The sequence below is a fragment of the Aphelocoma coerulescens genome, chromosome 1A, assembly GCF_041296385.1.
Source record: "Aphelocoma coerulescens isolate FSJ_1873_10779 chromosome 1A, UR_Acoe_1.0, whole genome shotgun sequence".
Taxonomy (NCBI): domain Eukaryota; kingdom Metazoa; phylum Chordata; class Aves; order Passeriformes; family Corvidae; genus Aphelocoma; species Aphelocoma coerulescens.
In genome coordinates this window covers 31,888,192-31,911,454 of record NC_091014.1, presented here as the reverse complement: position 1 = coordinate 31,911,454, position 23,263 = coordinate 31,888,192, and the positions used below count along the sequence as shown (strand labels likewise).

The window sequence follows — 23,263 nt, the reverse complement described above, 5'->3', positions numbered from 1 at the left end:
TACTGCCAGTAAATAATTTAACGTGGATAGATTTTGATTTGCCCTACATGGCTGCCTAAACACATTTCCATTCAGCTGCTTATAGCATTTTCAGTGAGGTTAGCTATAATGCTGTGTCATACTTTCATTTCCTAAGTAAGGGGCGTTACACAGCTTGCCTGATACACAGGCAAGAAAGTCTACCAGTTCTTAGTAGAAACGTGGTTGTCAATCATTTGGTGAAAGTGTGACTCAGCAGCCACTTATTCTGCAAAAGCACACTGCACACAGGAGATAAAAAGGAGGGGGATGTCTTTACAGCACATCACTTGTCTGGCATGCATATAAACAAAAATGGCCTTACCACCATACAGAATTTATGTAATAATTTTTTTCACTAATTTATTTCAAATCTTCTCTTTGCATACAAAGAAGACTGTATAAACTAGGTTATTTAAACCATTCCCAATTTTTGCCAGGAATTAATCCATGAAGATTTCTTTGACGAAATTAAAGATGTCCATTTTGTTCACCTAAAAACTGTACACACTAAGGTAGTACAGTGATTTTTCTTCCCACAGGCAATGAGTTTACAAATTTGACTAATAATTATTTACAACTAAAAACCATCTTTCAAAAATAAAATAATAAATGGCTACAAATTTTCTACACGTGGACACCAGCCAACTTAGAATACCCAGACCTACAGCAAACAATCTAAAAAGGTGAGGGAAAAGTCCTTCCTCAGAACACGGAGAAGAACACACAAGCATGAAAACAGAACAACTGCAAAAAAGGTCATGGTAAAATCTGCTTGCTGACATTTTATGAGAGACTCCAGGTCTAAATTTCATTCTCTAACAAAGGAGAGAGCACCTATAACACTTTGAACAATCTTCATTTTCTCTACAACAGGAATCCAGGGGAACCGAAGATATTAAAGTTTCTGTCAGATTGGCTAGGACTCTTTGGCTTCAAGAAAGACAACCATACAATGTAGAATAAAGGTGTATAAAACCCTATTCTTACTGCACAAAACATGGTGATCTCAAATGAACTGATCGGGAAGAAGTCTGGGGAAAAACACTAACAAATGGAAGAAGCTTTTATAAATGCTTAAGTAAACGTTGTCACTACTTATGATAAATATCAAACATGGGTTCAAAAGTGGTTCAACAATTTCATGTAGATGATTACCAGGAACTATGAAATACAAACACATGGATACAACCATTGGTTCAGCAAATCCCAAATCCTAAACATCAGATTGCTCACACATTCAACTGCATGGTCCGATCCTCTTTCCTACTCTTTCTCACAGAAAAATCCTCTATTGGCCACTGTTAGACACAAAGTATGAGATTTTAGGGACCTATCGTGATGCTGTAAATAGCTATTCTTGTGCTTTATGCACTGGAGATAAAAAGCAGAATTTTAAGCTCAGTAGGTAATGGTTGCCTACCACAAAGTAGGATCTAGCCCGCAAGATGTTTAGGAATAAAAGCAATTTTACCAAAACAAGGTTAATGCATACTAACTTACACACATGAATTTACAGAATAGAGATCCAGTTGTAATATGTTTCTATTGCTACCTGTTTTCATGGTATTTTTGATAAGAAATACAAAGCGAGGAGCTGATTTTCTTGGTTCACTGGGGCTTTGTTATCCATCAAAATACAGTGCTTGAACTCCTGCTCTAACTGTCCTTTTTCTTTGCCATATCAGTGCACACACAATTATTCTATCTGGTAAAGCACAGAAATCTCTTTGTAACTACACAATTGTTCCAGTTTTGTTCCCTTCTGCATACACCTCTTGCATAGCAACCTGCCAGATAACTTCATCTAATTTCTTAAACTTATACATTTTTAAGGGAGCCACAAAAATGCAAGTGACTCTCCAAAGATGTGAAGCATCTTTTGGTTGACAAACAATGTCCTCAAAGATCTGCTGACATAGTAAGTGATACTGATGCAGAGACTGCTGTAATTATGGCAATAAGATCTCTGGGAATCTAAATGCATATCTTAAATTATACTCTCTGCCACCAGCAAATGGTAAAAGAACAAAAATAGTAGCTCTTTTTCCCATAAGAATCTAAACAAAAATATGTGGAATGGTTTATAGAAAATGACAAGAGTTTCAGTTAATTAACAAATACCATTTCCAAAGCTTTTCTAGATTTGTACTATACAAAACAAAAACAACAACAACAAAAAAAACCAAAAACAACAAAAAAACCAAAACCAAAAACAAATAAAGAAACCACCACAACCTTAAAAACTTATGTAAATTTCACACAGGAAAAAACCATCAGATTTTGCTGAGTGGAAAAGATGAATCAAGATTAACTGAGAAATGCTATTTTTAAAACTCCTAAAAATGTTACAGAGTTAAAAATATAAAGTAAAAATTATTTTTATAGCAGCTGGCAATGTCCATTTAAGGCTGACAATTTCTTGCAGATGACAAGTACTACATATCTCATGCAGCTCTCACTGTTTTGAGTTTATTGCAGTATAACAGCATAATCAGATGGTTTTAAAACTCAAAATCTCTCCCTATTTTTGGCTTAAATCCAAGTTATAATTATAGTAAATGTACTATTTTTTGGAAAGAATACTGCTGCTTATATTCTTAACATAGTGATTTTGTTGTTTTCATATTGCAAAACTGAAACTAGACTAGGATAAACACAGAGGGAAAAAATTAAGGCTTAAACCAAGTTTAATATGTAACTCCAACGCACCATCACAAAGCCCAAGAGGCAGGATATGCAATCCTGCATTCCTGATGCACTCGTAATACCTCTTGGCTTCAGTGGAAGTTTTGTTTAAGAAAGCATATAATCAGAACCCATAATTTCATTAATTGCACGCCACAGGCAGTCCATGTGAGGTAATAATCATGAACCAAACTGGTTGGAAGGATGGTGGAAGCCACTGGCCCCACCTGCATCTTTGTGGACCACTGAGTCTATGCAGCAAAACCATGAATCCTCATTTTCCCCACTCACCCATACTTCCAGCTCTTCCTCATGACAGACCACATCTGTCATGTAGACAGTAGTGCAGATGTTTCATTCAGGACACAACACAGCTCTCAGGTCTCTGTTACTGTTCTCCATTATCACCCTTCCCCAGACTCTTGGCAGTACTGAGGATTTCACCCGATGCAGATCCCTACTCCGTTGGGATTTTTATATTATTCATACTAGGCACAGACAAAATGAATGTTATGTAGCTATTAGTACAGAGTGCTTTGACATATTACATATTTCATTAGGTATCCTTTGGGCAATTTAGGAAGTATCATCTAAAAACCCTGTGGATGGACTTGACTTTTACAGTATTACTGTACACACAACTTTTCCATGCATACCTTAAACAAAAATGACTCTACTGAGTGTCTGTTACAGATAGTTTTATGGTATATCTCAAGATTTATTTATATATTTAGGAAGAAATAGCATGAAAAAAACCCCTCACATATTATAAAGGCCTTCTATTTGTTAAAACATGAGCAAAGAAAAAACATATGCACTTACAAGCTATTTCTTTTTCTAAATATAAAAACAACTAATCAAATTTTAAAGAAAAATGGTTAAAAGAAACCATTCACAGGATGGAGAACAACAGGTGATGTTACAGATAGCTCTCTGCTGTAAACTGACATTTAGAAGTACACAGCAGATAGTTCTTCAGCTACACAACCCCCATTACCTCTCTGTATAATAAATTCAAAACTTTATTTAATTTCTACCTGTGTCACTGAACACAATTCAATTTTTACAACGTCTAACTAACAAACTTACAGTTTCTTTTACAACAACCTTAAAACATAAAGTAGGAACAGAATCTCCAGATTAAAAGTAAAAAAGTTTAACTATCCTAAATGTTCAAACTTTGTAAGAAGCTTCCAATGTGTAGAGGCACACAAAAGAACAAAATAAAAAAGCAAACAAATGGAAGGTATAAAAATGAGGGTGACTTAGGGATAAGGAGGATGAAAACAAAGGAAAGGGGAAAAAAAGAACAAAAAAGAACACTTTAAGAAAGGGAGAAAGAAAAGCATAACAATGAAAACAAATGAATCGTTGAAACTATGGTGGGAGGAACTGATGAATATTAACTTTTATTATTCGGATTACAAAATACATTTCAAAATTGGATGAAACACATTCTATGTATGTTTTGCCAAGGACATTCTTGGCAATTACAAAGTCAGGAAAATTATAATTCAATCAGTGAGGCATTACTTAAAACCACTTGAAAAAGCAGATTATTTGAACCAGCAAACAGACTGCATGGGTAAAATTTTAAAGACTCAATATTCTGGAGCAGTGCAGATTGCACTCACATGTTGCAGAGTTCCTGTAATGCGGCCATTAGAAACATAGCAATTTTTCTTCCTGGATGTATTTTACCATTCTTCTTACAAATGAGCAACAAGGTCTCATCATCGTTTTCCATACAAAATGAGGACAGTTCAAGGGGGGAAAAAAAAAAATCAAGCACTTGTAGAGTAACACTTTTATTTTGATAAAAAAATCTGGTTTAAACTTTTTTAAAAGCTGTACTGTCCACGACAACCAGATCACATCTATAAAGATGGTTACTGTATTTACCAGGCGCATGTGGGACACTTCACCATGCACCAAATCTGTGCGCTTGCCTTGGAATGGATGATACAGTCCTAAAAACGTTACGAAGACGTCATTACGTCTGTTGCTATACTGGCAAAACCCACAACAAACAGGTCACCTTGACCTCTGTCATGTACACTGTAATTTCACAGAACTGCTGACACCCGAAGAATGGGATTGACTGAAAAAGGCATCAGGCATTCATGATTCCCATTGGAAAAGGACTGTGCCCTGCCTTCCCCGCAGTAGTGCTTATTTACATATCGCTGTGATTGCTCGAGAGAGGGAGCGGCGCAGCTTTTCGCTTTAACCCGTCAGGTTGCCGACGCCTTTGCAAATTTCCCGTTGTGCAGTCCGATTTTCAGAGGACCGAAAACGCCGTGAACTGGCACTCCGGGGGCGACTTTACCACCCCTCACTGCCACAGGCACCCCAAAGTCGCGCTCCGCCTCGTCCGCAGACGGGTACAGGCGGGCGCCCTGCGCCGGCAGGTGCGCAGGGCAGGAGCCGGCTCCAGCGCAGAACGCCCCGAGCTGAGCTCCGGGGTCATTTCAATCGCCGCTCCCGCGGAAGCAGGTGCGCCGCCGCCGCCCCTCTGCGCCCCGGGGCTGCGCGGGAAGGCGCCGCAGCGCATCCCGCCCGGTCCCGCCCCGCCGGGCTGCGGGGGGAGGGTGACGTACCGCGCCGGATGGGGGCGGGGGGACGACTGCAGTGATGGAAAATTTTCGGCTTCTGCATCTCCTGCGCGTGCCCTCGCCGGTCCCTGCCCCTTCCCCGCTTCCACTCCCGCCCCCCATTCCGGCGGGGGCGGTCCAGAACCTTAGGCGGCGGTGATGGTCGGGTGCCGCCGCCTCGCGCCGTCCGGCGGATTCCCGCCCGCTTGACCCGGCGACAGTGGCGGGGCAGAGCCACCGTTCTCCCGCCTGTCTCAGCCCTGGAGAGCTTCGTGTCCCGTCAGAGTTGCGGGCACTGCAGTGGGCCGAGGAGCGGGGATAGTGGTGACCCTCGACGGTGTGATCTGCTTTCGTGTCCCTGCGGCCGCCACTGCCCCGGGACAGCAGACAGGCAGCCGCCCCTCGCACCCTTCACGGGCTCTCGATGCTGCAGAACAAGGGAGGGAGGGCGATAGCACGGAGGGGGTCAAACGACTCGGTGGCAGGGCATCCTCCGCACTCGAGGCTGGCAGCACCAGGCTGGCGTGGGAGTGCGCTGCTGCCGCGAGGGCAGGAGCTGGGGACGCTGCTTTGCAATCCCCCGTCCCTCTAGAGACAGCAGCTAAATGGGCCCCTGCTACCTCCGCCAGGCCTCCTCACCGTACGTGTGAGGAGCTGCGGCGGACAGTAAAGCCCCGTCGCACACTTCAACGGAGGACCGAGCAGCAGAGCTCTCCAAATCTGGTGGAGTGGTTACCTGAGGAAAAGGAAGCAGGATGTTCTGCTTCCCCCTCTCTTTCATCCTGGGAGGTTTATCATGAATCACATCACTAGGGGGAGTCTGTCATTCCGGTTCACTTCCCGAAGGAAACGTTCGGGGAGTCTGTCGGTTGCCCTCAGGGTCCGGGCTTGCACGTGCGCTGCTGCAGGTGTTAAAAATAGCGAGTGACTGCAGCGAGGAGCTATGATGGGTCGGTGGCACCTCGTCCCCTGCCACGCACCCTGCTACTGAGAGACGCCAGCGCCAGAGCCCGGAGGCAGGCGCGGAGTGGGAAGAGGGAGGCAGATCCTGGGTGAACCGGTAGCCACCGGGTGCTGCAGTCACGCTGCGGATGCTGCACCGGGCCGGTAGAAACACCTCACAGGCAGGGCGCTCTTGACAAGCACCGCAGCGTCCTGTCTCCGCCGTGTAAACCAGTGCCCGAATGTAAACACTGGCGAGCTGCTCGGCTCATGTGCTAGTGGCCCCGCTCCCGACCCCCGCCGGGCGCACGCCGGTGACCGGCTCCCACCTCTCAGTCGGGGACGCCCCCCGCCCCCGGTGCCCCCCCGGCCCTGCCCGGGCGGTGCAGGGGGTCAGCCGGGCAGGGCGGGGGGGCGGCGCGGCAGCGGGCGGGCGCCGCGCCCCTTGCGATGACGCGCCCACATTCCTGCCTGAAGAGCGGCGGCGCCCGGAGGGGGCCGTCAGACTGGGAGGGACGTCGGAGCGACACAGACGCGATATTTTCTTCCCTTTTGATACCGCTGGCTTTTTTTACGTGATTTTTTTTCTACCTTTATTTGTCTAGGGACTTGTTTTCGCTGACATTTCATAGTTGAGGGCTTTTTTTCCCTTGCAAGAAGTAGCAGCGGAGACAGGAGCATCTCGTTATTCCGAGGCTTCGGGAGAAAACCCTCGCTTTCAAGCTCTAGGCGCAGAAGGTACGGCAGGGGCTGGCTGTTACCGGGCCGCCAGGAGGAACGGGGCGCCTTTTCGGATGGAGCGCGGCTCGTGCTTCGCGCCTTTGTCCGGCGGCAGCGCCCCGGCTTGTCGCCAAGCCTCTGCCGGGCTCCGCCGAGACACGCGTAGGGACGCGCCGCCGCTGCGTGGAAAGGTGGCAAACCCGCAAAGTGACTGCGGCGCGACGCAGCTCCGCCAGCGGTTTGCGTTTTTCCATTGAAAACGCCGGAGCGCGCGGTGTCGCCGGCAGGGAGGAGGGAGGTAAACACAGGGAGGGACAGCCGCGGGGCAGGAGGCTCCGGCGGCCGATGTGACAATCGCCCACCAGTGTTGCATCAGTCTGCTCTCCGCTATCGGGGCGGGGAGGCGGAGGGGGGAGGGGGCGGGAGTGCGGCGTGGCGGTGCCGCGGGCCGGGCGCGGTGCGGGCCGGGCGGCGGCGGGGCCGGTGGCGGCTGTGGCGGCTGTGGCCGGGCCGTGGCAGCCGCGCGCCCCCGCCCGCCCCGGCGCGGGTCTCACCTTTGTCCGCGCGCCCCCCGCCCCGCGCGCCTGGTACTTTTCCACTCGGCGGCGGGCGGGGGCCGCGGGACCACGTGACGGCCGCGCGCCCGCTGCGGCACTGACGTCGCCTCCCGCCCCCTCGGCAGGCGCGGCGAGTCCCGCCGGCAAGGACAAAAGAGCGGCCGAGCCCCGAGCCCGGCCCCGCCAGCATGAGCAGCGCCGAGATGGGCAAGTTCAACATCTCGCCCGACGAGGACAGCAGCAGCTACAGCTCCAACAGCAACGACTTCAGCTACCCCTACCCCACCAAGCCGGCCGCCATGAAGAGGTGAGGGGGCTCCGCCGCCCCGGGGCGGGCGGCACCAGCCGGGAGCCGGCGGTGCTTCGTGTCTGCCGGCGGTCCGTACGGAAACACGGGAGTCACTGCGGCCGGAGACCGGCGCAGCGCTCCGTGCGCTGACACTGGCAGGTGGGGTGGTTCTTTCGGGGCTATTCCGTCGGTTTTTCCTTTTCCCTTTGAAATGGGTTGGAAGTGCTGCTCGGGAAGTGAATATGCAAGTTGCCCCTAAGAGTCACTAATGGTGCAATGTTGTTTTGCAGCCACTATGCGGATATTGATCCAGAAAACCAAAATTTCTTGCTCGATTCCAACCTTGGAAAGAAGAAATATGAAACTCAGTATGTAAGTACCCAGCAATGACGTTCCAAATAAACAAACAAAAATGTACTGCCAAATCTATGTTCCTTTTAATTCTGAGATGAGTAATAACTTTCTATTAATTATTACCTATCTTCCTTTTCTCAGCATCCGGGTACTACGTCCTTCGGAATGTCAGTATTTAATCTGAGCAATGCTATTGTGGGTAGTGGCATCCTTGGTCTTTCTTTTGCCATGGCTAACACTGGAATTGCTCTTTTTGTGTAAGTATCTTTTGGTTCATCAAAAAAAACCCCATCATTCTGGTGTGTAATTCATAATGGAAAAATACTTGGTGTAAGAATAAGACCCCTAGAAAATATCCAGTCATTTTCATAGGTGCAGAATAGCATTTTAGGATTTATGGCTTGTTTTAAATTTAAAGATTGTGATACCTTCAGAAGAACCTGCAAAAATTAAACAAGTTCACTGCAAGTTCTGCAACGCTCAAAAACATTTTACGGTGGATTTTACTTGACTTAGTGTTTCTCCATAACTGATAGACTTCCCCTGAAAGTTCCATTATCCAAGTCCCAATCAGGGATGTGGTCTCGCTTTTCTCAGCTGACATCATTGTGTCTACAGAGTTACAATGTACTTAACCAATAAAGTCCTTTTTATTGCTGTGCTTTCACTCAATTCCACAAACTGGTTTCAGTTACACTTATAAAAATTTCTGTCTGCCTACAAGGGAGGGATGTGGAATAACCAGCATATCTTTATTGACATGTCTACATTGGCAAAAGCTTTGAGGTGTAGGACAGAACTACAGTAATGTAATTGGAAGTGACATAAGGAAACAGTTATGGACAGTGCTTTTAAATGTCTTGGGAAAATACATTTTTCATGTATTGGAGGCAGTTCAGCTCACACAACATGTAGGTAGTGTCAGTGACTTGACTGCAAATGAGTATCCACGGATATGTTTAAAGGAACTTTGTGTTTTTATCCTGGAAATAGATGAATGTGCTGAATGTTCAAGAACATGTGAAGAGCAATGTTTAGTTCAAAATTTCCCTGACTCTGCTGCCAGATTTCCAGAAAGTAGGTCACATTTACTTCCAGATGTTTCACAGTGTATCGGGTGGTGCTCAAGTTTCCTGAGGAAACTACCAATGTATAAAGTTCTGGCCTAAAAGATTTTAAGTATATGGTGATTTGTTAATCTTTTACTAAGATTTTCACTTGCTTAGATGATGCAAAACTGAAATAAGGACTTAGCATGAATCTAGAAGAGATACTTCATCTCTCTATACATCAGTTTCATGCTCTAAAGATGTTCTGCAGGACATGTAAGATAATTAATATAATGCATATTAGAATGCCTCTGAGGCGAGGAAAAAGGAGAATTTAAGGTTAGCTATTTGAACAGACTTGGGGGCCATTTTTTCTGAGGAAAAAAATGTTCAAAACTGTCAATTTAATAATTGGGGACTGAGGCAATTTATTTGTCTTTTATTTCCAGATACTGTATTCAGATCTATTTGCATTAGTGCTGTTTCAAAGACAAACTAGCTCATTACCTTAAAAAACTTAGTGTAGATTGTATAGATCTGAGGCAGGAAAGCAGTTAATCACAGGTGATACTGAGGATTTACGATGACACTGAGGGCATTACAGGCATCTTTTAACAACTAGGTTACAGAATCAGATCCAGGTACAGTCGATTAAGGCAGTAAGTTCTTCGAAGACTATGGAGTCATTTGTGTAAGTGCTGTGACTTGTCACTTGTGTCAGCACTAAATAGATGAATAGAATGGTCTGAAAAGCAGAAACAGAGTGAGCTTCCAGATGAGTTTGCTAACTGATCTTGTCAACACTGTAGGCAGCCTTTTCAGGTTAGGACTGAGAGGTCCAAGGTCTGTGCTGTTTTAAAGTAGTGCAACCCTGGCACATCTCAGCTGTGCTGTTTCTAGTTGATGGCTAAGTCAAATGCTAGTTAATCTCTACCTGCCAGAAATAGAGAGGTTTATTTGTGTGCATGTGTTAGTGTTGAATTGCCACAGTAACATAAGTTTCCTATACAGATCTGTGATGCTTCTCAGATCTCGTTTCCAGTTCTTCATGCAGCATTTACTAACTTCACCAACATTAAAAATGACACAAAAGGAAATGTACTCTGGGAAATGAAGCTTCCCCTTTTTAAGCCATTTTTGATATGCTGTTTCTCCGGTTTCCTATAAAGCAAAATGCTTGTATTGGTATAAGAAAGACCAGGGTTTTTTTTTTAATGCATTGTAATTTTCCACTGTGTTCTCCAGCAGCTGAGAAGTCCCCCCTAGCGTGCCACTCCAGGAAGTGCATTTGTTGTGGGAGAGATTTGTTGTTGAGAGATCCGAATTTTAGGTGATGCAAATGTGCTTCTGGAAATAATATGCACTGCCTGTAAAAGCTGTGGGGAAGATAAACAAGCCACTAGTGATTCCCATGTAAGCACATCTTTGAGGAAAGAAATTTTTTTTAATGATAATAGATGTGTATTTCCATTTGAAAACACAGATCTCAATGAGTCTGAATTTTCAGTCAATTCTTTAAGGCTTCTGCAGTTTCATCCGTACATAAAAAAAGAATGTAACACAGGTTTAAGCTGAAAAGCTGATTTCTTTTAAGACCAAGAGCTAATCTTTACTTCAGCTGTTGTTAGCCTCATGTTAGTAACTGTATGTTCAGTAGGTGCATGACACACTGTTGAACAGGGATAGGAAGATGGGAGAAATACAGTTTCTTACAAGGATGCAAAGCTCCCCCCCACCTGCACACATTCCCACTGATACTTCGTTATTTATATCAAGTGTAGCCAATTATAATAGCCTGACACTTGGTGATGCTTATGCCACTTTAGACTGAATGGAATCATTGTTCAAGCCTACATTAGAATGTCTTTGTATGCCTCGGAAATGCAATTTAGTATAAAATCCTTTCTGCACACGGCATTAATTGGGTTTCAGAACGCTTTTAATTGACCTTAGAATCTACATTTTTTCCCATATAGTATTTTAATATGGATTATGTTTATGTTTGATACACCTTTATTTAATAGGGTTACCATAAGTCGTTTATGGTTGTTACAAATTTGCATGTTTTTCTCCCCCCAGGATACTCCTGCTGTTTGTCTCGATATTTTCTTTGTATTCAGTGCATCTTCTTTTGAAGACTGCCAATGAAGGAGGTATGGCAAATTACTGTTTTACAAATATGTAGTATTTATTTCTTATGGTATCTTTGTGAAATACACCCTTCCAATGGGATATTCTGCTTTCTTTTAGGATCTTTATTGTATGAACAGTTGGGAATGAAGGCTTTTGGTATGGCTGGAAAACTTGCTGCTTCTGGATCAATTACAATGCAGAACATTGGAGGTGAGGACAAGATCTTAAAATGTCTGTACTGTCAATAGTAATTGTTCCCTGCTTATTCTTGGAGACTTATTTGTCACACAACATGTGTTCATTAACTGCTTGTGTTCAAGTGAGGTTATGAAACATGTTATGTGATTCTTGCATCGTGTGGCATATTCTATATTTGTAATGATCTATGATGTTATTCACCTACAGCTATGTCAAGCTACCTCTTCATAGTGAAATATGAGTTACCATTGGTCATCAAGACATTTATGAACATCGAAGAGACCACAGGGTAGGTGTTAGAACTCCTCATCAGAGAAACTATTAGGAGAAACAAATACGGAGACTGTATATATTTTTATATGAAGACCACGTTCGGTACACCATAGGGTAGCTTCTTATTCAGACAGAGATACAGTAAGTTTTCCCTTCCCCTGAGTGCTTCACTTCATTTAGATCCAGCCTGACCTGGGAAAAGGGTAGAAAAATACAGGTATTGCATCATATTGCAGAAAGCTGTTCTGTAAAGAACATCAGGTAAGTGTTAATGTATGTACCAGTCGGTACATACGCTTAATAAGGAAAGATAAATGTCATTATGGTTGGTTTTTTTGTTTTTGTTTTGGTTTTTTGTTTATTTTCTTACTGCATTCAAACTGGTTAATTTGGTTTCCTAGTATTAATATTGTGGGAAGTGATTAAATATAAGACGAAGGTGCAGCTATGCAATGACTGTCTTAAGGAACAGTTCTCAAAATGATACAGAGACTAAACATTGACCTAAACCACAGTTTACATGCCCAAGACTGGAGTGGTAGATGCCTTGCCATCTAGTCCTGGAGATACCTTGACTCCAGAGTGGCTTTCCTGCTTGGCTTTAAAAAGAGGTGCCTTGGGTAGGATTCATTTTATCTAACCATACCCTCTGAAAGTTAGATTTTGAGTTCATCATTACACTGGTCTTAGTATGATCAGTGGAGAAGGGTTGACCCTCTGTAGCCATCAGTTCAGTGCACCTGACTTAGACACATTTTGTGCATCTCCAAAGAACAGTTGATCATATCACTCTGTATTGAGAGGGTGTGTAAAAAACAAGATGCCTGAGTTCAGATGGATAGAGTTAAGTGCTATAAATCTCACTCTTCAGAGTTGTACTTCTGTGCCTTGTCCTGAAGTGTCCCAGTCTTGAGAGGGCTGAGCAGCTCAAGACTCCAACTTACAGCTAAGCCTGAGCTCAGAAGGTAGGCATTTTTCTGCCGTGTTCCCCAAGGGGTTCAAGCCATTTGGTGATGTTCGTACAGCTTGCTGATATTGTCATAACAGTGCTAGCCATTTTATTTTTTCTTTTGTTTTTTCTTTTTTTTTTTTTTTTTTAAATATACTCAAATACTGCACCCACCCTATTTACTTAGTAGTGTTACGTTTACAAATTCTTTGCTGGGAAGGTTCATTTCTCTCCTTTGGCTGAATTCAAGTCCATATTTTTCAATTTCTAAGAGAGCCCCTGGAGTAGCCAGTATTTAGAAGGGGGGCTCGGAGGCAAATATTTTTAACTGTCCCATCTTCAGTAAAGAATTCAAAATTGGTTGCAATTCAAGAGGGAAAGTTAAAGTCTGTGAATCTCACCGGATACAGCTGCTGCTCTGCAAATCTGACAGAGAAAATTAAGAACTTGAGATCTGTATCTTAAATGTTTTCTTGCTGGCTGGCACTAGGTAGCTGTACACTGATTTAAAGTAAGTATTTTCTCAGTGCTCTGGCAATTGTGAACCCCATTTAACTGACTCTCTCCATGCATTGCTTAGGGGAGTCTGGGTGGCTACCATTGGCATGGATTCCACTCTGGCAGCCTGGGGCCTAAAATGTAAGCACTTACCTGTTTAAGTGTCCCAAAATAATGCTTACTGTAAAAGAGCTTCTGGAATTCTGAGACAATATTACAAATAATACCTCCATCATTAAAATTTGTTTAGCAGCTTCTAAAGTACTTGGCTATATTTTAAAACTGCACAATCCCATTCTTTACTCTTCAGCACGGAAAAACTTTGAAGTCCTTGATCTGAAAGTCCTGATGGCCTCTCTATGGGTATGCACAATAGCAGTGCATGTTCTTGTGATTGTATCAACTGCAAGGAGTTTCTGTGTTGTGATTTCTTTTAAATTTGCCACAAGTCTACTATATTTTAAAAAAAGACAACAAAAGGTGTATGGTGTTAATGTCCTATACATCTGAAGTTTCTAAAATACTTTTTTTACATCTAGTTATCCCGGGTAAAACTGGGGAAAGAGAAGATTGCATCATTTTTGCATTTACTATGTAAATCCAGAGCAAGTCTGTTAATTATTCCGTATTTCCACTACTATATAAAGGGCTATAAGTAGCAACTGAGTTTGCATATACAAATTTCCAATTAAATTATTAATATTTTTGTTTACCTAAATAGTGTACAGTCCATTTTAAAATAAATACTGCTAAATTATATCATAATAGGATGTAAAGTATTAATACTTGGGAATAAATGCTTAGTGTTACTTTAATTGCTTAAAGCATATAGGATGGTCCTGTAGGACTTTGTTTTTATGTATTTCAAAAAAGATGTTAATCTTCTAATGCTCAAAAATGTTTTGTGAAAAAACAGCTGCTGCTTTTTACAGAATAAATGGCAAAAATGTTTTGAAAGAAAAAGCTCCTGAGGTTCTTACCATGTTTTCCCTACTGAAAGGGACTAAATGTGCCTCCAAGAGACTCCCAGTGCTTGTTGGAGTTTTCTCCGCTAGTGGGCTTGAGCTACTGCCTTACCTTCAGCCCTCACCTGTTTTTCTTTAACTCCCACAGGGCTCCCGACACAATTTTATTGCCATTCAGAGTGGAAACCCTGCTGGGGCCCTGCAATATTGTAACACACCTGGAGAGTTGGGAACCAGCACTTAAGAAAATTACTATTTTTTCCATCATTGATCCCACTTGACTTTTTTCTAACCAATCATTTACTTCTCTGTCTTCTGACTTACAGATGCATATTTTTTTTATAAAAGGACACTAAAGGAAAGGCACAATGCAGGTTTGGGGTGAGATAAGAAGCTATTGTAGGGTGTTAGGTCCATATAGGAAATTATCCTTTGTGACATCAGGTAGCACATTTTTTAAGGAGCCACATGTTGTAGAAGATAAGAGTGAAGACTGAACTGCAAGTGTAATTTTTAAATACTTGATTATTTAAAAATATTACCTTCTTTTCTACAGAGAATGGTATCTCAATGGTGACTATTTAGTGCTGCTGGTGTCTGTCATCCTCATTCTTCCCCTGTCCCTACTGAAAAATCTAGGTAAGTAGTAGAGAGCAATCAAAATAAAAACCCATTGAAAATACTGTGGGGAAATGGGTTGATGCAATGTTTGAGTCTCGAAATGCTGTGTGAATTAACAGCAGTATCCAAACTTGTCTCTTGGGACTAATTAGTGTTTAGGTATTTGCTGTCAGTCTTCCTGAAGAAAGGAAAAAAAATGAAGACAAGTATACTAAATAACAGATATGTTTGTGGAAAATGAAAGGACAGCAGATAGGATGGCTCAACAGTAACTTTCTGTTTCTGTTCTTATCCCAAAGTTTGACCTATTTTGGTCAATAGTGGAATAATATAGTATAATGTTACCAGCTGTCCTGTAAGAGCCTTCAAAGTATAGGGCTGCTATATCTTGGCAGTATCTTTTCATTTTTCCCAAGGAGTAACAGAATATTCATGCCAGATGCTTTATCTGAGATGGCTGTAATTCAGTGGTATATGTGAATAATTCAGTTAACGCGCTATTTATTCAGAGAATCCTGTAGTGGAACCTTAATAACTGAGAGTCTCAATGTGAATTACTCTCTCAAATTACTATTTTCTAGAAGTTAAGTAAATCAGTAAAAACAGAAGGAAAAAGGCCAAGTTATCTTATAGTGCATGCCATTAAAATTAATCCTATAATCATTCTTAATGTACAATAAACAATTCATATAGTTGTTGCTGTGGGGTTTTTTAGTTTGCATCTTTTTCTTGTAAGTTAAAAAGCTTAACATTACAGACTCACCGTATGTACAGACCCTAACATGTCTTTCAGAACTTTCAGATCTGGGTTGAGATTAGCAGAAAGTCAATGAATAATTAACTTGTTCTGTGTAATGCTAAGGAAATGACAAAAGAGATCACTGACAGAATATATTTTGTCATAATGTTTTGACTTGAATGGTCTTTCTGTTTATTGTGTCTTAGATTTTTTTTTATCTTTCTTGATCACAGGGTATTTGGGCTATACCAGTGGTTTTTCCTTACTTTGCATGGTCTTCTTTCTGATTGTTGTAAGTATAATATTCTAAACTTCCAGCACTTGTAAAACTGCAATTCAAAGTGAAATTAAACACTGTTTCTAAAAATTATCTTATCTTGCATTAGTCAAAGTAATAAATGCATGGCTTTATTTCTAGGTAATTTGGAAGATGTTTCAGATTCCTTGTCCTATGGACAGTGTCATCATGAACGTGACATTAATTAATGCAACAGTGGCACCTTTGGTACATGAAAATATAACAACTGATGATATGTGCAAGCCAAAATATTTCATCTTCAATTCACAGGTAACTGACTGAAAATGAGATGCTCTGTTGAAAATAACTGAGACTAAGTACTTAGCAGATAAATTAGGTCATTTTTCTTTCAAGCAGTTGCCCAGATTTAAAATTGGGATGTGTTAAGGCTTTCTGTTCCAATAGACTTGGGCACTGTTTACCTCATGCAAGACTGGGTGTTTCTACATGCCAAATACACAGAAATTTGTGGAGCTTGAGGTGCCTGAGTGGCATAAAACACCTCTCATTCTTCAGCACAGCATTTCTCAAGCTTTCTCAAGGAAATTAGTGAAGCATTTTAAAAAGTATATTGCAGAAGAAAATGAAGAAAACTGTAAAAGTTTGAAAATAGGATGTTTGACTTGTTCCCAGTTACAAATCCTTGACTCATGAGGGCTCCCAGTCACAGTGGTGAATCTCCACACATGTGTAATACCCAATACCAAGTTCAAGATACAATGGCTTAAGCCTGTGGATTGCAGGACATGGTTTTGAATGCAAATACATTCAGCTTAGCATGGGCTTCAGTGGCATTTGAGACTATTTGGTTCCTCAGGATCTGGGTTTAAGAAAATATGAACTTGTTTTAACTTTTTCCAAAGTGTCCATTTTAAAGAACAGCTGGTCTTTATCACAAAATAAGGTCAAAACTGAAGAATCTACTGATGATTATTTAAAGTAAATTTCTAATGTCTGTTGAGATACTTAAAAAACATACTTTTTTTTTTTTCAGACTGTTTATGCTGTCCCAATCCTAACATTTTCTTTTGTCTGCCATCCTGCAATTCTTCCTATTTATGAAGAACTGAAAAGGTAAGTGTTAGATATATATCTGTAACTTCACTAAACAAACAAATCTAGTATGAAACAGTATGTTCTCACTACTAACAATGTTTCTTTTTCTTACAGCCGAAGCCGTAAAAGAATGATGAATGTGTCCTATGTATCTTTTTTTGCCATGTTCCTCATGTATTTATTGGCTGCTCTCTTTGGATACTTGACGTTTTATGGTGAATATTGCCTTCTCTGCTTACTTTTAAATTATTTATGTTCTGCAAACTCACAGTTTTTTTTTTTAATAGAACAAGCAAGCATTTACTATGCATTCTAAATATACAGTATTAATTGTGCTTTTTTTAGTACTTCTAAAAGTGCACACCCCAAAGGAGATCAGTAGTAGAATTAGGCCCAAGATATAGGATTAAAATTGGATTAAACCAGATTCCATGCCTCCAAGTCATCCCTGTGTAAAATGGATACATTCTTACAGGAGCTCTTGAGACTTTCAATTCATATTGGTGTCTTGTAAAATTTGCTTAGAATCTGGAGCAGAAGCACATGTTTAAGAAGTATGTCAACTAACTCTAATTAAAATACTGTTTTCTTTATAGGAAAAGTCGAACCAGAACTGCTTCACACCTACTCTGCTTATCTGGGTGCTGATGTTCTCCTTCTTATTGTGCGTCTCGCTGTACTTATGGCTGTAACCCTCACTGTACCTGTAGTTATCTTCCCAGTAAGTCTTTTTTTTTTTTTTTTTTTTTTTTATTTGTATCTTGCTACCATTTTTTAACACCTGTACTGCTGTAGTCATTTACTGATTTGGCAACTCCTGTTTATTAATTGAGGAGTTTTTCTCTTAACTGAAAAAGGAAATTTATTCTAATAAGCTTGATGAATTATGGCTATACTGTTAATTCAGTGAAGATGTAACATTTACTAAGCAGTAGATACAAGTACTTTCGGTTAAATTGTTTTCCTGGTATGGTTGTATTGGGGAAATGAAACAGATCTCCCCTTTTATAAAAGTACTTACAGTGTTGTATTATCAGCTTACAAAAGCCAGCATGTTTTTGTACATACATTGTGGACATGATCTGGCCATTTCTGTGTTTTTCCTTGGTTTTTTTCTCCATATTACTTTCATCTTTCACCTTCTGCTAAAATCTGAAGTATTTGGGAAAATGATGTTAAAATACTTTCAGAAGGAAGGTCTAATTCAGGTGACAAATCACTGTCTTCCAAAATGAAGACTAAACTGTATTTTTTTTTTCCCCCCACCCTCTCCCCCCACCCCCACCTTCCAAAGATCCGCAGTTCCATTACCCAGCTGCTGTGGGCAGGGAAGGAGTTCAGCTGGTGGCGTCACTGTTCCATTACTGTTTCTCTCCTGGCATTTACCAACGTGCTCGTTATCTTTGTCCCTACTATTCGAGACATCTTTGGATTCATTGGTAAGCACTTCCTTCTCAGATCAAGCAATCTTTCACATTTCAGAAAAAGCAGTTCCAGTCTAATTAGAGTATGTTTACCTGTTTATGAATATTTATTTCCGTGCTTTTTCTCTACAGGTGCTTCTGCAGCTGCCATGCTGATCTTTATACTTCCTTCTGCCTTCTATATCAAATTAGTGAAGAAGGAACCAATGAAGTCAGTGCAAAAGATTGGGGTATGTATCGACAAATAAGTAACTACACTTGTTTACAAATTCAAAGCAAAAAATTTAATTGTGTTCTTCATGATTTATGAATTTTGAAGTCCTGGTGAAGGTAGTCAGTGAACTGACATTTACTATTATCTTGCATAGTTGCAAGGAGTTGCATAGGAGCTCAAAACCAAGGAACTGGCCATCACAAGACTCAGTTTACTTCAGTGACTCCTCTCAGCCCGTGGCCCCCAATCTCAACAGTAGCTGGGTCATTTTGTTGCTGTTACGAACCAGATTTCAACAGAATACCCTAAGAGCTATATTTAAAAAGTCTCAACATCCTTCAAATATTCCTTTAAGAGTTATTTATGTAATCTTCCCCATAAAAGCTCACCTCTGCCAGTTGTTCAGGTTATCTTGATTGTTCTTGGTGTTCTTACTGACTATAGACATAGTGACTCATAATGAAATCAGACCTAGTGAGACAGAGTCAAGATAGCACAGTGTCACAGCCTGACTGGTATGAGCAGCTACATTCACTTCCCTTAGTTGAGGGTGGGGTCTGCTATACTGAAAATAAATGTACTTTTTGATTTGAGACAGGACCCCAAATATGAGGAAGACACTTAGCTCCTTGTCATTGACTTGATCTCTTGTCTCTTTTACTCTGTTCTCCATGAGCAATGGCATTTGTGTTATACATGGGCATGAATTTATAGGTGTATGTTGTGGTTTACCAACAGTGTCCTAGCAGAATCTGAAATACTTCTTTTATGTTTTCTTTTTCAGGCTTCCTTCTTCTTTCTAAGTGGTATACTTGTGATGACTGGGTGTATGACACTGATTATTCTAGACTGGACCCAGAATGTTACATCTGATGGCCATTAACTGCCCTGGTTTAATCTCTGTAATACTCTACTTCAAATGCCAGTGTTCACTCAGATACCTACTGAGAACGAAAATGTGCTATTCAGCTTCCTTTAAAAGGCAGATTCTTTGTTGATGGTTCTTCTGATTGTAGAATATCTGAACTCTGTCTTTAAGAAACTATTCTGCATGATGGAAGTGGATATTAACATCAAACCACGTGAGTGTCTGGCTGAAGGAAGTGACAACTTTATTCCATTCCAGAGAATGGACAGAACTCTCTGTAGACTTTTATCAAGCCATGTTTGGCTTTCATCATTGTTACTTGGATATTTTGTTATTTTACTTGAATGTGCCTAATGGAACCATTTGATGTGAGAAAGAACTCTTTAATTTACAGCAAAGTGTTTAAATAACCAATGAGAGAGCGAGAGAAAGAGAAATGCTATTATTTTTTTGTACCAAAAATTCTTATGGACCTCAAAAGCACTATTTTGACTTTAAGAAACATTTTTCTAAAAAGAAGGAAAAAATAACATAGAAGAGCTCAAAAAATATTTAATTAGTGTTCTAAATTAAATTTAGTTTGACTTTCTTGATCTCTTCACTCATGTCACCAGTGACAGGACCCAAGGAAAGGGTATGAAGCTGAGTCAGGGTAGGTTTAGGCTGGATATTGGGAAAAGGTTCTTTACCCATAGGGTGGTTGGGCACAGGAAGAAGGTTCTCCAGGGAAGTGGTCACAGCAGCAAGCCTGACAGAGTTCAAGAAGTGTTTGGACAACACTCTCAGGCACTTGGTGTGGTTCTTGGGGTGCCCTGTGCATGGCCAGGAGTTGGACATGGTGATTCTGATGGGTCCCTTCCCACTCATTTTATGATTCTGTAGAGGCATAATTAGAAGAAATTTTATTTTAAAAATGCTTCTAATGACCAAAACAGAAAATGAGCCAATTCAGGTCAAAATTCTCTGATACTAAATGCTTCCCCTGAAATTCCCTTAGTTCGAATGAGAGTGAAAATAATTCTGAAAAATCCTTTGTCAGCTTATGTAAGTAACTAGAGTTACCAAAAATGGTGTGGAAATGCAAATTTTCAAACTTTAAAAAAACCCACCCTTTAGAAAAGGGTACATTTGAGAAAAGCATAGTTAATCTAAAATGGTAAAGATGGCATTGACATTTTCCCTTCTTGAGGTACTCAGTAGTGCAATTGAGTAAAACAGGGTTTGGGGTTTTTGCTTTTTTGGGTTTTTTTTTCTTTCCTGTTGTAGATAGAAACTGAATGGCACTGGAGCATATGATGCCATTACTACAAAACTCCCTCCTCACGTTCCCTTTATTAATAATGTCCATTGTCAGTTGTAACAATGTTTGTTGGGATTTTTTCTGTCCAATCTATCTTGAAACACTCTGTAGGAAAACAAAAAAGTCCTGATGTAGTCTTCTAGTTGTATAATATTCAAAGAAACTGTACAGTATTTCTCAAATTCCTCATCCATTATTGGATTTTGAATTACTTGACTATTCTGTTTCTGAGTCAAATCCACAAAATAACTGCACCAATATTTCATGCTTGGTACAAACTCTCTTCACATACGCAACTGGGATTCCTCTTCCAATTTATACTGTATAGTAGTATTAAAGATAACCTCATAGGCTGGATAGTCATCTCATACTTGTTTGCTTCAGAAATATATAAGTTTTTAACGAGCCCTAGCTGATGAAACAGGTGCTGTATGGTTGTGATGAGCTATTTTGTTTCTAGTGCATGTTTACTCTTTCATTCTTGTCCCAGGTTGAAGAGAGGTAACACTTGTATAACAGCGTACTTGGCTTGTAAGAGGTTCTCAAACACAGCAATATTGGGTACAAAAGCCTAGATAGAGATTATTAATGAAATAGTCATGGCAATGTGGTCAACTGTCTTCATCTGACACGATGTTTTAGAAATCTGATTTACAAAGTCTGATTTTACTCAGTCGTCGTGTCAGAGGGAACAAGTAAAGGCCTGTAATCCATTGATTAAACAGTGCCTGAGACTTTTTTGCTCTTGTAAAATTAATCAGAAATAAATCTAAACAATAGTCACCATTTGGCAGATAATGTCAAGCTCTGCCCAGCCATTTAAAATCTTTGGAAAAACAACTGCAGGTATTTTGTATTGATACTTCTGCATGACTGTAAGTACTGGTCACTAAGACTATAGCGTAAAACTGTAATGACAAGTTAGATTCCTCTTGTGTTATTTGTATTATTAATTCAGTGGTACTCAACTGGCAATTAATGATCCTGGAGTCAGCACTAATGCTCCTTAGGTACTTCTCTGCCTCAGGTACTGTACATCCATGGCTAACTATCCCATGTTACCTGATCTCCACAGAAATGCTGAGCACGTGCTTCCTCAGTACTTTGGCAGCTTTTCTTCTTCCTCCACAAATGTGCAAAGGTGGAAGAGGATTAAAATGTTGTCTACCTTTGAGCAATTTGTAGCACATAAGGGATGAAGCACTTCCCTTGCCAGCATTTAAAAAGAGGAAAAAAAGTGAGAAGTATCCTTTCTCACAGCAACTGTAGAAGAGGAAGGAGTTGTAAGTGAGGAGTTACTACAAAGTCCTTCTTGGCAACCAGAAGGGAAGAAGATTTTTGTGATGACACCTCATAGCGTGTTGTACTTGTCACTAATTCTCTGAATGTAGCAATTTCCAGATTATATATTATGTGTTACATCATTTGATGACTTGACTCTCCACCTGCAACAGTTGAGTTCCACTTGGCTGGGTCGATTTCCAACGAGTGATTTTTTTTTTTTTAATTATTATTTTTTTCCAAACCTGTCTGTTTAAAGTTACCTACATTACAAACCACCTAAAAGAGCAGCTTCAGTATTAAACCACTTTTCTGTCACCTCAGTTAGACATTACTGTCTTCCATGATATTTCAGTCATAAATGTAACATGTTATTTATAAAGCATTAATCCATTAAAACTAAAACTATTTTTCAATATTTATGATAGTCTATGTACATAAATTGTATGTGTGTATATACTGTAAGTATAATGTATATAATGTAGGTTTTGAGTCCAGGATTTATGTATATATTCCTCTCTCATTACTGATTGTTACATCATTTCAAGGAGTTGTCCATGTTGTTCATCTGTGTAACATCTGTCAAAGGAAAGGACCTTTTACAACAAAGTGTAATGCTTACAGAGATGAAAGAAGTGTGTTACGCCTAAGGTGTGTAAGAAAACACTAAGATTGTATTTATTACAAATGTATATGTTGCAATAAACACAGGAATCACTTGGGTCCATAGAAAGCATTGTTCAGGTTCGTGTATACTTTCTCTCCAAAATTTACCATGGATGTTACGATTTCCTGAATGCAGCAAGTTAACCACCTCTGCGCTCTAACGCTCGTTAGGCTGCCAAATTCGGGCATCCTGCGGTACATCCGTGTACATATGTAAATACCACTTTCTTGGTAGAGGCCAGCAGCCTAGCTACTGTTGCTGGCTAGACTGGTGGCCAGCAACACAGTTTCAATGAAACATTGTATGTTTGTTTTAACTGAAATAAATAAAGAGATAATCCTAAGCACCTGTGTGATGTTTTTCTTGGGGGAGGTGTTTGGAGGATTTTCTTTAGAGGTGATGTTAAAAGTATACCTTTAATTTCATGCATGTTTACCTTACTGAGCACTTTTCAGGAAAGGAGGGGAAAAAATGGCATACAACTACATCCACAACTTAGGACACCACAGGGGTAAAGAGAACAAGTCTGGGCATTAAAATGAGAGATTAAATTCTACAAGGAACCTGC

At 40.7% G+C, this 23,263-nt stretch overlaps 1 protein-coding gene across 3 annotated transcripts; it reads left to right on the top strand.

The window, feature by feature from the left end:
* Nucleotides 1–6,732: 6,732 nt before the first annotated feature.
* On the top strand, nt 6,733–23,038 carry SLC38A2 (solute carrier family 38 member 2). Of its 3 annotated transcripts, XM_068998032.1 has the most exons (16): nt 6,734–6,980; nt 7,645–7,826; nt 8,099–8,180; nt 8,304–8,419; nt 11,291–11,364; nt 11,462–11,554; nt 11,750–11,831; nt 14,784–14,866; nt 15,821–15,879; nt 16,006–16,155; nt 16,880–16,959; nt 17,056–17,156; nt 17,538–17,662; nt 18,236–18,380; nt 18,498–18,595; nt 19,364–23,038. In XM_068998032.1, exons 2-16 carry the CDS (start codon nt 7,708–7,710, stop codon nt 19,460–19,462), a joined length of 1,506 nt encoding a protein of 501 aa, XP_068854133.1. In that variant the 5' UTR covers nt 6,734–6,980; nt 7,645–7,707; the 3' UTR covers nt 19,463–23,038. The 3 variants fall into 3 exon arrangements, with proteins under 3 accessions (XP_068854124.1, XP_068854133.1, XP_068854142.1); XM_068998023.1 differs by having other exon boundaries at nt 6,733–6,980; nt 18,236–18,595; XM_068998041.1 differs by lacking the exons at nt 6,734–6,980; nt 7,645–7,826; nt 8,099–8,180; nt 8,304–8,419 and adding an exon at nt 10,477–10,624.
* Nucleotides 23,039–23,263: the final 225 nt, after the last annotated feature.